Source organism: Thermobia domestica, chromosome 5 (genome assembly GCF_964235325.1).
Source record: "Thermobia domestica chromosome 5, izTheDome1.hap1.1, whole genome shotgun sequence".
NCBI classification, from domain to species: domain Eukaryota; kingdom Metazoa; phylum Arthropoda; class Insecta; order Zygentoma; family Lepismatidae; genus Thermobia; species Thermobia domestica.
In genome coordinates, this window is record NC_137458.1 from 19,748,769 (window position 1) to 19,761,285 (window position 12,517).

At 38.9% G+C, this 12,517-nt stretch overlaps 1 protein-coding gene across 2 annotated transcripts in view; it reads right to left on the minus strand.

The window, feature by feature from the left end:
* Positions 1-1,974: 1,974 nt before the first annotated feature.
* LOC145685770 (uncharacterized) overlaps positions 1,975-12,517 on the minus strand; it is a 62,552-nt gene continuing 52,009 nt past the window's right edge. For both annotated transcript variants that reach the window (XM_081758291.1, XM_081758292.1), the window contains 3 exons: positions 8,741-8,846; positions 4,418-5,097; positions 1,975-2,904 (listed from right to left, as the gene is read on the minus strand). In XM_081758291.1, the coding sequence (XP_081614417.1) occupies positions 2,175-2,904; positions 4,418-5,097; positions 8,741-8,846 (1,516 nt within the window). In that variant the 3' untranslated portion in view covers positions 1,975-2,174. The remainder of the gene's footprint in view (positions 2,905-4,417; positions 5,098-8,740; positions 8,847-12,517) is intronic.

Here is a 12,517-nt window from a genome sequence, read left to right on the forward strand (position 1 = left end):
TGCTATTTTGTGTAAAATACTAAGTTACAAATACAGTGCGTTGTTGTGGAATTCTGTCTGTTATTTCATTAGGCCCTATATGACACGACTAGTTACACTTGTTCTTATTTCTGCTTTCTCTCTGCAAGTTTCTATCTGGTATACCATTTTACATTGCCCCTTAAGATTATGCAACCAAGCCAAGTGATCTTTGCTTTGACTCCCATTGTAGATGTACGTGCAATCATGCCATGGATAACTACTTCTTTCTGTATGGTTTCCATCTTTACTGCGCCGTTTCATTACCCCTGCCGTACAGACATTCGGTAAATCCCTAAATGACGTATGGAGAATCTCAGGCGCAGTTATGTAACATGTCAAGCTGATATGATTTTTATGTCTCTCAGAATCCCCTTCCTAGCTCCTATCATTATTCCGCTGGCAGGTGTGAAGTTCCTTTCCCCCAACATTCGAAGCTGTCTAGCTATTCATTTCCGGACTATATGTCATATAAACATTTTTTTCTTGTTTTGGTGCCAGGAATCTGTAGTTTTATTTTTCACTATTATCAATTGATTATAATCGCTGGATGAAGATATGACTGGAATTCTCTTCTCCTTGTTTCTCGTTTCTTGTTGCTAATGGTTGATTTGATGCACTTAACCTTCATCTTCCTGTTACAGAAGATAATGTGGTTCATCTCTCCCACAATGGCAGGGGTTCATCTATCCCAAGAAAGAGAGATAAGGAGGGTAGTTTACTTGTTGTGTGTTTTGAACGCGGGAAACTCCATTGTTTTTATTTCCTTAAGAGGCTTCATCCCGGCGAAATTAAAATACCGCTAATTTTACAGTAATTATGTGATATCTTCAAATAGATAAAAGATAATCGAAATGTGGAACAAGAGCGCGCTAGATAATATCATTTTACATGAGATACCGTTATCACGATTCACTTATCTGCTTTTGATTTCGAGCCATTTTGAAAATCGGCATTTATTTTCGCGTTTCTAAACGGTTGAAAACGGAAAGTCACTAGGTGACTTGTGATAACGGTACCTTACGCAAAATAATATTGTCTAGGGCGCTCTTGTTCCACATTTCAATTATTTTTTTTATCTATTTGAAGATATCACATGATTACAGTAAAATTAGCGGTATTTTAATTTCGCCGGGATGAGGCCTCTTAACACATTCTTCTCTGGTGAAATGCGCCAGTTAAAAAACAAAACCCAAGAAATCTACATCAAGAACATTGAATACTACTTTAAACGAAATGTGTTTTTAAAAAACAATCTACCTGAAATCAAAAATCTTGTCTACTGAAGAAATGTATGGACTTCTCCTTAAGGGCCTTCACTACAGCGAAATTAAACTACCGCTAATTTTAGAGATTTTTCTGTAATATCTAAAACCCAAATAAAAATATTCGAAAAGCAGAAACGTAGTGAACTAGAAAATACGATTTTACATGTGATATCTTTACCGTAATTCATCTATCTGCTTTTGATTTGCAACTGTAGATAGATTTAGCATTTTTTGCGGGTTCTGTAAAAATAATGGCATACCAAAAGCAGATAGGTGAATTGTGGTAAAGGTATCACATGTAAAATCGTATTGTCTAGTTCACTACGTTTCTGCTTTTCGAATATTTTTATTTGGTTTGAAGATATTACAGAAAAACTCTAAAATTAGCGGTAGTTTAATTTCGGTGTAGTGAAGACCCTTAAGGAAAACACACAATGTCTAGCATACATCCGCCATGACAATACACCAATATTCATGCTGCACTCTGGTGGATAGTTTACAAATTATGGCCTTGGTTTGTCTCATCCAGTGGCCCATCTCTACCTGACTTACCCTATTCATACAATTCTGTTCAACCCAATGAAACCGATCAATTTGTATATCTCGTCTTTATGTTTTTGTTTGTTTGTTTGTTCGTTACACGCTAAGATAAAGTAAAATTAACCAATAAAGAAGTTAGAATAAGGAATTTATACAAAAAGTAATAATTTATTACCTAAATGCTAAGAGACATGTTCACATGACACAAAACGTATGGTTCAGACGAGTCACAACACAATTGATTTTTGTAAACATTTTTTTCCTCCTAGAAATGAAATTAAAATTCTAAGTAAAAGAAGAGAATAAACTATTTTTTGAAAACAAATGGGAAGAAAAATAAAGTTTTTATCACGTCCTCATAAAGTCTCTAGATGACTTGGAGGAAGCCGTCAAATGCTCGGCAATCGTTGGAAGCATGGACCTCGCAGAGGGCGCTAGACGATGCAATGTCCCATTGGGCAGTTCTCGCTTCTTGTGCAAGAAAGATAAATTTTTAGCACTTTTAAGAATTTCTTCAAGCTCTTCGATGTCTGTAGATGTTCCGTTGGTTCTTTTATAAGCTCGAAAGTCCTGCTTGTTATTATTATTATTGCCTTTACATGCCTTATGCCGAAGTAGGTCCATAGCACCCATCTTAGTTTTGCTTTCAGAAATGTGATCCAATTTCGATGGAGGACGCACTTGTAAGCTTTTATTTTGCATTAGGTGATTTGAAGTCATTCGTAATCTTTGGTACATTTCGATTAATTGCGTTTTGCATGTTCCCCAGTTCTTGCTTAACGGATCCGACAACCCTGGAGGACGCACTTTGTTAACGGGTCGTCGATTAATTGCATCTAATGATAGAGTGTTGCTTGGATGATTCGTTGTTCCACTATTCCGCCATGATTTGATGCCGCTGATACTTTGACTACTATGTTCTTTGGTTAACGACGAGTTACTAGAGAGATTGGACTGCTCACTGCTTCGAGTCGAGGCTGTCCATTTTCTGTCCGCCAATGAAGGAGCTACCTGCTTCGTGTTCTTTAAAAGTTGATCATTACCAGGGCGATTCGATTTCATTGTTAATGATGAATAGCTGGAAAATAGAAAAAAATGTTAGAGTCTTACGTTCTATAGGATAAGTAATAAAAATCTACATAAATTACTTTTCTATTATTTTAGTATCATTGAGTTTATTACATGACATTAGCACCAATAGCCCTGATACCGACTTCCGTAAAGACACAAAACCAACGCCTTCCTATTAGAAAGCGCGAAGAACACCAGAAAGCGCGAACAATGCCATCAGAAAATTGGAAAGAGAGAGAAGAAATACACTATAAGCCATAAAGAAATATATCAAGCCATAAAGAAATATACCGGTATCTCTCAGAACAATACAAAGTGGATGCTGAAAAGCTTGTTCTATTGATCAAGGAATACTTGAGGAATGCAGTTTCTTCTGTGTTGTTGGTTCAAGCCAAGGAAAAAGGTAAATCTGGATCAGGGCCGTGCCGTGGGGGGGGAGCGGGGCGACGGCCCCGGGCGCCGAAGTAAGGAGGCGAAAAATTCCGGATAAAAAAGGAGAAAAGATAGAAAAAATTGCTTGGAATATATGTATGGGGCGCCGTCGTATACTCTCGCCCCGGGCGCTGATTTTCCACGGCACGGTCCTGATCTGGATAAACTCAGCGCTTCTTTGTTTGAAGAGGGCCTATAACTAAGTCAAAACCAGAGCATAAGCTTAATAAGAAGCCAGCAGCTATAAGTCCCTAGCATACCAGCTAAGAGAAAAATGGTGTTACTGCTAATTCTAAGAATTGTCGTAAAGAGATGAATTCAAGAACTCCAAAGAAGCCAAACTGTCCAACAAAATTGCGCAAAGGAAATAGTAAAATGTCATTACACCCCCTAGCCATGATTCTAGAGTAAAGTTTTCAAACTTAACCTATACTTATTGAAGACTAAGTCAGGAAAGTAGAACGTTTGAAGAGACAAGGACACTCTTACCTTCTAAGAAGCTCACAGTAAGTGAGTGCGAGCGTGTAGGTAACCTTGTCAACACTAGAATTTACAACTAACTACAGCAGGGTTATTTAGAATGGTGAAACATATTCTAATCGATTATGCAGTAGTAAATTAATCTCCTTGGCAATCATATATACCAAGCTCACACACCACATAACAACGCTCCAGTTTACATGACTGTTGCTGGCAAGGCAGGAGTGCTAAATTTGGGCTGTAGGGTGGGTGCTGAATCTCCTCAAAGCCACAGTATTTCACTCAAGCTTTGGCAACAACAGCTGTGTGGGCTGGAGCATTATCATGCAATATAGAATCTCAACACCCAGAGACTGATTCAAATGACTATGTGCCATATACGACTTATTCCAGTGAGGTGGTAATTTAGTGTCAATTCGGAAACGTTTGGAAATACTGTCTATTTGAAAACTATAGTTAGCTTCATGTTATGCCATTTATACTACAATTCTATGAACTACTGCTGTCCAACAGCCAGTGTGCCTAGGGTATATGGGTTCTCTATACTATTCCTAATTAACTCAATCATATTAACAAGAAAACGTGTAATATATATAAATAATACTGACCTGTTTGTCCTATTGTCTTGTGGAATTGGCCTAGTAGAAGAATTCGTCTGCTTTGTTCTATTCAAAGTGGACTCATTCGCTTGAGGTAGTTTCCTGGGGAGGGACATCCGACTGCTTGAACCTACCGATGGTTGCCCAGTCTGTCCTTGCTTGTTCCTGCTAGACGAAGTTTTCATATTAATCACACTACGACTTCTTGTAGAGTCACTGGGCGATGTGGATCTGCTTTCCTTCGACTCTCGTTTTAGGTAGGAGAAAGGCGCTGGAAAGCCACTCGATTTCTCCTTCACTTCATAATGGTTGCCCAATTTCATATTTCTATTTAGCGGAACGATAGACTCGCTTTGATGATGCTTCTTAGTGGCGCCACGAACATTAACATCTTGATTACACTTCGTTCTCTGAAGTAGCCGTTGCTGGGCTTCGTATCTTTGTACCCTGTCTAAGGCTTTCTGTTTCAAGATCTTGTCTACTTGGCGTTGTTCTTGTAGCTTCACTTGGGAGGTGCTCTTCGAAGAGTCCGTCGTTTTTAAGGTTGAGCCCGATGGTTGTTTAGTCCCTGTTTTCATAGAGCTATTTATTATTTTGTTATTAATCAAAGGCTTTAACACAATCGATGATTCTGTTCTACTGCTGGAGACGCTGTCGACATCGTCTGAAGGGCGTTGAAGTACCATGCGCTGTAAAATAATAGCATTAAGAAATAAGATTACAGCAGATCGGTTAACATAAGTGGAACATATAAATTTAAATATTAACTATGTTTTCTATCTGTACGACAGCTATAGTTCATGCAAACCAGTTGTATAATTAAACTACTGTACACCCTATTTCAAAAAGAATATACGTATTACGAAGAATTATTTTGCCCAAACTATCGATCGCTGCGCCTCGGCTCGGCTATTGGAGAAACGAATACATAGTCTAGTTTATATTAATAGCCGCTAGATGTCAGTTGTCTTCTGTTTTGCTTGGTAACCGTCATATGTTTAAAATGGCTACTCCGCAGCGGAAATCACTTTGTGTTCTTGAGTTTGCGAAGTGCAATTCCGTGATTACAGTACAAAGACGTTTCAGTTTGAGGTACCAAATTGATCCTCCGAATGGGTGGAACATTTGCAGATGGTATCGACAGTTTGTAGATACAGGATGTGTATGTAAAGGAAAGAGTCCTGGCCACCCTCGTGTTCCTGAAGAAAATGTTGCACGAATTCAAACTGCTTTTCAACGTAGTCCTTCAAAATCAACTCGTCGTGTCATTCAGGAGTTACATGTGCCGACAACAACAATTTGGCGTGTATTGAAACGTCGGTTGGTTATGAAGCCGTACAAGTTACAGCTGTTACAAGCTCTGCATCCTGATGACAAACGGAAACGTGTGGCATTTTGTAACGAGATTCTGGATGCTATTGACAATGATAACACTTTTGCACAACGCATCGTGTTCAGTGATGAAGCGACTTTCCATGTTAGTGTTCAGGTAAACAAACAAAATGTTCGAATTTGGGGCCTACAGAACCCACATGCAGTCATTGAACATGTACCTGATTCGCCCAAAGTCAATGTGTTTTGTGCGATATCCCGATCATCTGTTTACGGTCCATTCTTCTTTAATGGAAACACGGTTAACAGTCAGCAATATCTTACTATGTTATAAAATTGGTTGTTTCCGAAGCTGCATGAAGACAACTTCATTTTTCAACAAGATGGGACACTCCTTCACTGGAGTCGCCAAGTGCGTAAATATCTAAATGAAACTCTATCGAACCGTTGGATTGGTCGTCAAGGAGGTGGCGACTTAGTATGTCTCAGCTGGCCTCCACGGTCACCGGATTTGAAACCCTGTGACTTCTTCCTGTGGGGTTTCGTTAAAGACAACGTTTATGTACCACCACTCCCACAGAACCTGGAAGAGTTGAAGAACCGGATCCATACTGCCATAACATCAGTGACGCAGAACATGCTTGCCCGAGTATGGGATGAATTTGAGAATCAATGTGATATTGTTCGTGTCGCTGATGGAGGACATATTGAACAACTGTAAATTTGAACTTTGAACTGTAATTTGAACTTGAGAGGTTCGTAAATATGTGTGTAAAATTTCATATTCGTATATCTTAAAGTTTAATAAATATATGCATTCGAAATACGTATATCCTTTTTGAAACAGGGTGTACTTTAAATTCAAATATGCCTGTGGAGGACTTTAGACCATTTTGAGGAAATCAAAGTTAACGCATAGAGTAAGTCAAAAGTCAGGTTACACTAGAATTTCTTCTTTCCTCGTTTCAAATCTCTATGTACAGTTGAGTGAGTGAGGCACTAACGCAGGTCGCTGATCACGCACAACGCAATGCCAAATTACATGTTGCACAATAAGTATGTATATGGTGTTTCAAAGACTGCGGTAAAGAAACTAGCAACATAACTTGAACATAGTATTGAACACATACACGTTACTCTCATACATTTCATTTCAAGAATTTTAATCTCTGTTCCCCAATGCAATGGTCAACCAATCCATCATTCAAATCGATCCATGCCTGGAGACGATGGGTAACGTTATCACAAGTAGCTTAACAGACCCGTACTGGTACCTTGTGGAACTCTTCTGTGATAGCTTCCCGTAGTTCGGCCAAATTACGTACCTGATACCGATACACTTTGTCCTTTAAAACGGCCCATAAGAAAAAGTCACATGGGTTCAAATCGGGAGATCGAGCTGGCCAGTCCACAGACCCACGTCAACTGATCCAGCGCTTCGGTAATTTTTCGTTCAGCCGCTCTCGCACTGTCTGGCAAACACTAAGGTTCTAAGTCCAATGACCGTTATCTCTCTCAGACCACACAGTGTTGCCATATCGAAACTTTTTGTCCAGAATTACAATACAGTCAGTCAAACATCATATACATAATTATGGATGGGTCTTGTAGCACAACGATTTAAATGGACTAATACAGTGTATGACAAACTGCGTGCTGGGTGACCAAAGGCTGCCACAGAAGAAAGAACATCAATTATTCGGTTAGCAGCTGCATTCAAGAGCCCAACGAAAAATACACGACGTCTGTCGGTGGAACACGGCGTAAGCCAATTGAGGGTGTGTCGCATTCTGCACAAGGAAAAATTGCTTCCATACATTATCTACATGCTGTAACATCTCAGTGAGGATTATCTGACAGTCGCTTACAACTCTGTAGGTGGATACGCGATAGCATCAATGAGCATTTTGACTTCGAATGAATTGTTTTGCTCAGTTACGGGACGTTATTTTATGTTAATGGGTTAAGAAATAAAACTGGATTAAGAAACAAAATTCTCATTGACAGACATTCGAAAATTTCAGGAAGAGAATTTGATCATGATGTGGTGTGGTATTTGTAATCGCCCCAGTTTTCGTTGAAGGCACTCTTACGACGTAGTATTACAAACACTTTTAAAGAAGACATGTTCTTAAACATGTTAAGTATTCCCCGTTGGATTAGTGGCTAGCTTGTACGCCTTTGGTGTACCTGGTCTCGGGTTCGATTCAGAGTGGAAGTGCACAAAAATATTTCACTTTCATTAATCATTTGTCTTCATTAATCTAAAGGGTATAACACTGAGACATTAAATTTAAAAAAAAAAAAAAAAACATTTCATTTAGTTTCTGAGCATGTCAAATGAGGCTGGTGACTTTCTCGCAATGTTTTAACAGAATGGAACTCTTCCTCATTGCGGGCTAATTGTTCGTGAATTCACGGATCGGTAGCCGTAGACCTGTTGATTGGCCGTCACGGTCTCCAGACTTAACACTAATTAATATTTTTGAGGGGCCATTTAAAAAGGTGTAGTTTACTCAGTTGATTGAGAATATCCAACATACGAAGGAAAGGACTTTGCAGTGTGTAGACGCATGTATATGGGTCACTGCGAGCTTTTGAGTTCAGTTCACCGACTATCTTTCCCCTTGTTAGATATTAAAACATAGTTTTACAAATTTTGAAACAATTAGATTTTGAAAAATAAATAAATTTTTAAGTTCATAACTCTAATAGCTTTTCTTTGTTTTACACTAACGCTACCTGTAGATTAATTCTATAAGCTATGAACAACAGCCAGTAGAGTACACAGGAATTTTTTTCGGGGGGTCCAAACTCAATATGAGGGCATTTTATACTAAACTTTCTAAAATTGACCCTAAAATTAAGCTAAATTTACACAAAAGTCGAAATTTCGGGTAGGTCCGGACCCCCAGGACCCACTTCCTGCGTACGTCCCTGACAACAGCTTCAAACAGCTGTTGTTTACCTGGGTTTTTACTGAAATTCTAAAACAATTACCTTGACACCTTTCTTCTTCACAGTGGGCACCATGTTACTCCTCCAATCTCCAGGAAGTTCGTGAGATTTCGTAATTGACTGGTAAGTGCGTTTGCGAGTGAGATCTCTACAAATATAATGTACAATTTTACAAAATACTATATTTATTTATTAGCTCACTTAAAAGTAAATCCATGCAAATGAGGGAAAATACAAAATTAACCCTGCCAGTTAACAAAGGTTTAAATTTGTTGAATGTATTTCCTAGAACGATGCTGATAGAGTAATCGTATTGATTCCTTTGCTTCTTCGTGGTTAAGTGGTTTATGATCGTTTTCAATGTGCCTGGTCTCAGATTCAATCCCGATAAGAGCACTTTTCTGGATAGTGGTGACGACAGTTTTAATTTCTTGAGGGGCAAGTACAAGGGGAGAAATTTTTGGGGAGCAGCTATATTTTCCTGTTATATTACATTATCTACACTACAATACAACATCGAGCTCCTTGTGGCTAAGTGGTTAGCGTACGCGCCTTTTGCGTGGAAGATCCGGGTTCAATTCCCGACGGCAGCTCATGTGGTTTGGATTCCACGTTAATCAGTAGGTCCACGTCTCATATAGCCTCGCTGCTGAACGGGACTTTAAACTCAAAATTAACTCACAATACAACGTATCTAGAGGGAAGTCCGGCGCAGGTGTCTGCTACCTTGCCTCCTCTAGCCTGGTGGGACATATAGCCTAGGGGCAATATGTTGTTCCCTCTTCCCCTCCTTATAGGGCTATCTCACAAAAAAGGATTCATTTTTGTACTACAAACTTCCCACGTAAATATTTCTGCATTATAATAATATTCTTATAATATTAATATTATGCGTTATTAAGCACTTAGCCACTACAATTTGGTCGTTGTAACTTACAACTAAGTCTAAAAGCTGATCAAAATATACCATTTTATTTATGTACTAGCAGAATGCTCGTTCTTCGCACGGGAAGAATACGTTTCATTTCGGACATAATGGGCACCAAAACTCACTAATCAATTTTAGGGACTACAACAATTATAAATTTGACACTAATATCGGTCACTTTCGATAATTTTTATATATCTTCCCCCTACAGTTTCACCGTCACACTGAAATAATAAAAATCATTCTACGCCCGAACTTCATCTATGTTGAAAATTTGATCGAGATTGGTAGGGTAGTTCAAAAGTTATTAAGTCACAATCACAAACATAGTGACTTTCATTCAGGGGCGGATCCAGGGGGGGGCGATCGCCCCCCAGAAGAGGAAACTTTCTTATTTTATATATAAAAATAAAACCCATCCCAAAGTTTGGAGCCCTTAAAAGTAGCAGTATGGCAACCCACCGCTCCCCCAGAAGTCGGTCCTGGATCCACCCCTGCTTTCATTTTAATACATATAGATGAAAAGAAAATGGGCTACTTCAACAACATATTCAAATTTGGGAAGCATACATATATTTGAAAACTTTTGTTTGATTAGAAGGGCGGTTCCGTAAATATAGACTAGCGTGCAATGATGTGGTAAATCCGGCATGATGGCTCAGTGGTAGGGCGTTTATCTCTGGTGCGGAGGTCTTTGGTTTGATCCCTAGCTAAGTAAGTTTGTGGTAGACAACATCGTGTCCGTGGATTTTCTCGGGGTACGCCCGTTTCCTCCCACTTTCTTATTCCACCAATTCTTCCATCATAATTCACTTGCTTTAATCATCGTCTCCTTTAGCAGTGGTGCCCCCTTTATGTCCATGACGCACCCCCCAATTGTCTATCCGTAGGTGTTCTTCCATTTTAAAAGAATCTTTTCGATTAATTTTTACATCCTGTCAAACATATTTATATATATTTTTAACCCCCCAATGACGCAGTTTGCGTCATAGCCCCCCTTTGTGGGCACCCCTGCCTTTAGCCTAAAGGGCAGAATCGTGGAACGTTAAACTGAAAGATTTCATTTTTTCCGGAACGCCGAGACAGGAAGAGTTAATTATTTGGTGGAGGGGCAGACTTTGTTCCAGAGAAAATTTTGTCTGCAGGGGGATAAAAATCATGATGTGGTGCGGTCGCATTAGAACACTGCTAAAAGATGTGCTCTACACAAAAGTAGTACAGTATTTAATAGTAATATAATTTATCTTAACTTAGGCCTACCCTCCGGAAAACTGCCTGGGAGAAGCTAACTTTAGTTCACCTAACAAACAATGGAACTTTCAGGGGAAGCTGAAGGTGGTAATAGATGGTAAACCCCCTCCACTCTGCGTGATCAGCACCAGGCACGTAGCCAGGATTTCGTAATAGGGGGGGGGTACGTGACATGAAATACTGTGGTTATCACCCCAGGGGCTCGATCATTCTAAACTACTTTACTGGCAACATATATTGGTTCGTTTATCTAGGATTTCGTAATTGGGGAGGTACATGAGATACTGTGGTTACACACCAGTGGCTAGATCAATCTAAACTATTTTACTGGCAACATATATTGGTTTGTTAGAATAATAAAATGAGGATATGTTAGTAAGTATTTTAATAAGAAACTATGAAGAACTCTCGAGTAAAAGAACATTAAAAAGTATTGATTTTTTTTTACAGTAACTACGTTCCCTCTTCTGTTCATTCAAATATAACAATTTTCCTTTCATTATGACCTCAACTATTATAAAAAAGTACATATCCTCTATTGTAAAAAGTACATATTCAATAAAGTACATATTACATATCCACTATTGTAAAAAGTACATATTTAATAATGTATTGTAAAATATTTTACAATATCTCCGTACCTTTCAAATGTTAACAGAAATATCTTTCCAAATAACTTTTTGTTTTTATTATTACGTCAACTACTACCTTCCAAATGACAAGTTAAAGGAGCAGTAGAAAACTGTTTCTCAAATAACATGTTTGATACTACAGAGAAGCGATGACGAAAAATAATGATAAAAAATGTCCATACTATTACAGAACGGCACTATGTTTTCGAAAGCTTGAAATTCCATTACTAGTAGCAGAAATTCTGAGAATTCTGTAACTTTTCTAGAAATTTCAATAAATTCTTTTTGTTTCATCGTCCCTTAATTTTTTCATTTCTGGTTTCGAAGGGGGCTCCGGACCCACCCCTTGGCTACGTGCCTGTTAGCACCCTTAATCCCCTTAATTATGGGTATGATTCTTGCTCTATTATCACTACCACTTTCACTCTGATTCGAGTTCCTGATACTCTGCTCTTGTTCAGAGAAAAACTACCAGATGTCACTAGCATCAAATATCGCCTTGCTCTGGCATCTAGCGAGTAAAACATATACTACATTCTCTTTCTGGGAAGAGACATTAGACTACCATATTCTCTTTTGAACCATCAGAATCTTCAATATATTACAAACAAACCGAACTTCATATGACTTAGAAAAGATTAATGTGGTTTCTGAATTCGTTAGGTTCACCTTCAAGTTATAGAAGTTCTAAACTATCAACACAAAGAAGTCGAAAACGCAGGTGTGCCCACCAGGGGCGGATCCAGGACCGACTTCTGAGGGGGGCGGTGGGTTGTCATACTGTTACTTTTAAGGGCTCCAAATTTTGGAATGGGTTTTATTTATATATAAAAATAAGAAAGTTTTACTCTTCTGGGGGGGGGGCGATCGCCCCGATCGTCCCCCTCTGGATCCGCCCCTGGTGCCCACCAATTATGACTCTGTAGATGGGAGGACAACTTTTCATGGTTTCGTCTTCACTCCCTTGCAGTAGAGTAATTTCAAAGTTTGTCAGGAGCGGGGGAGGGG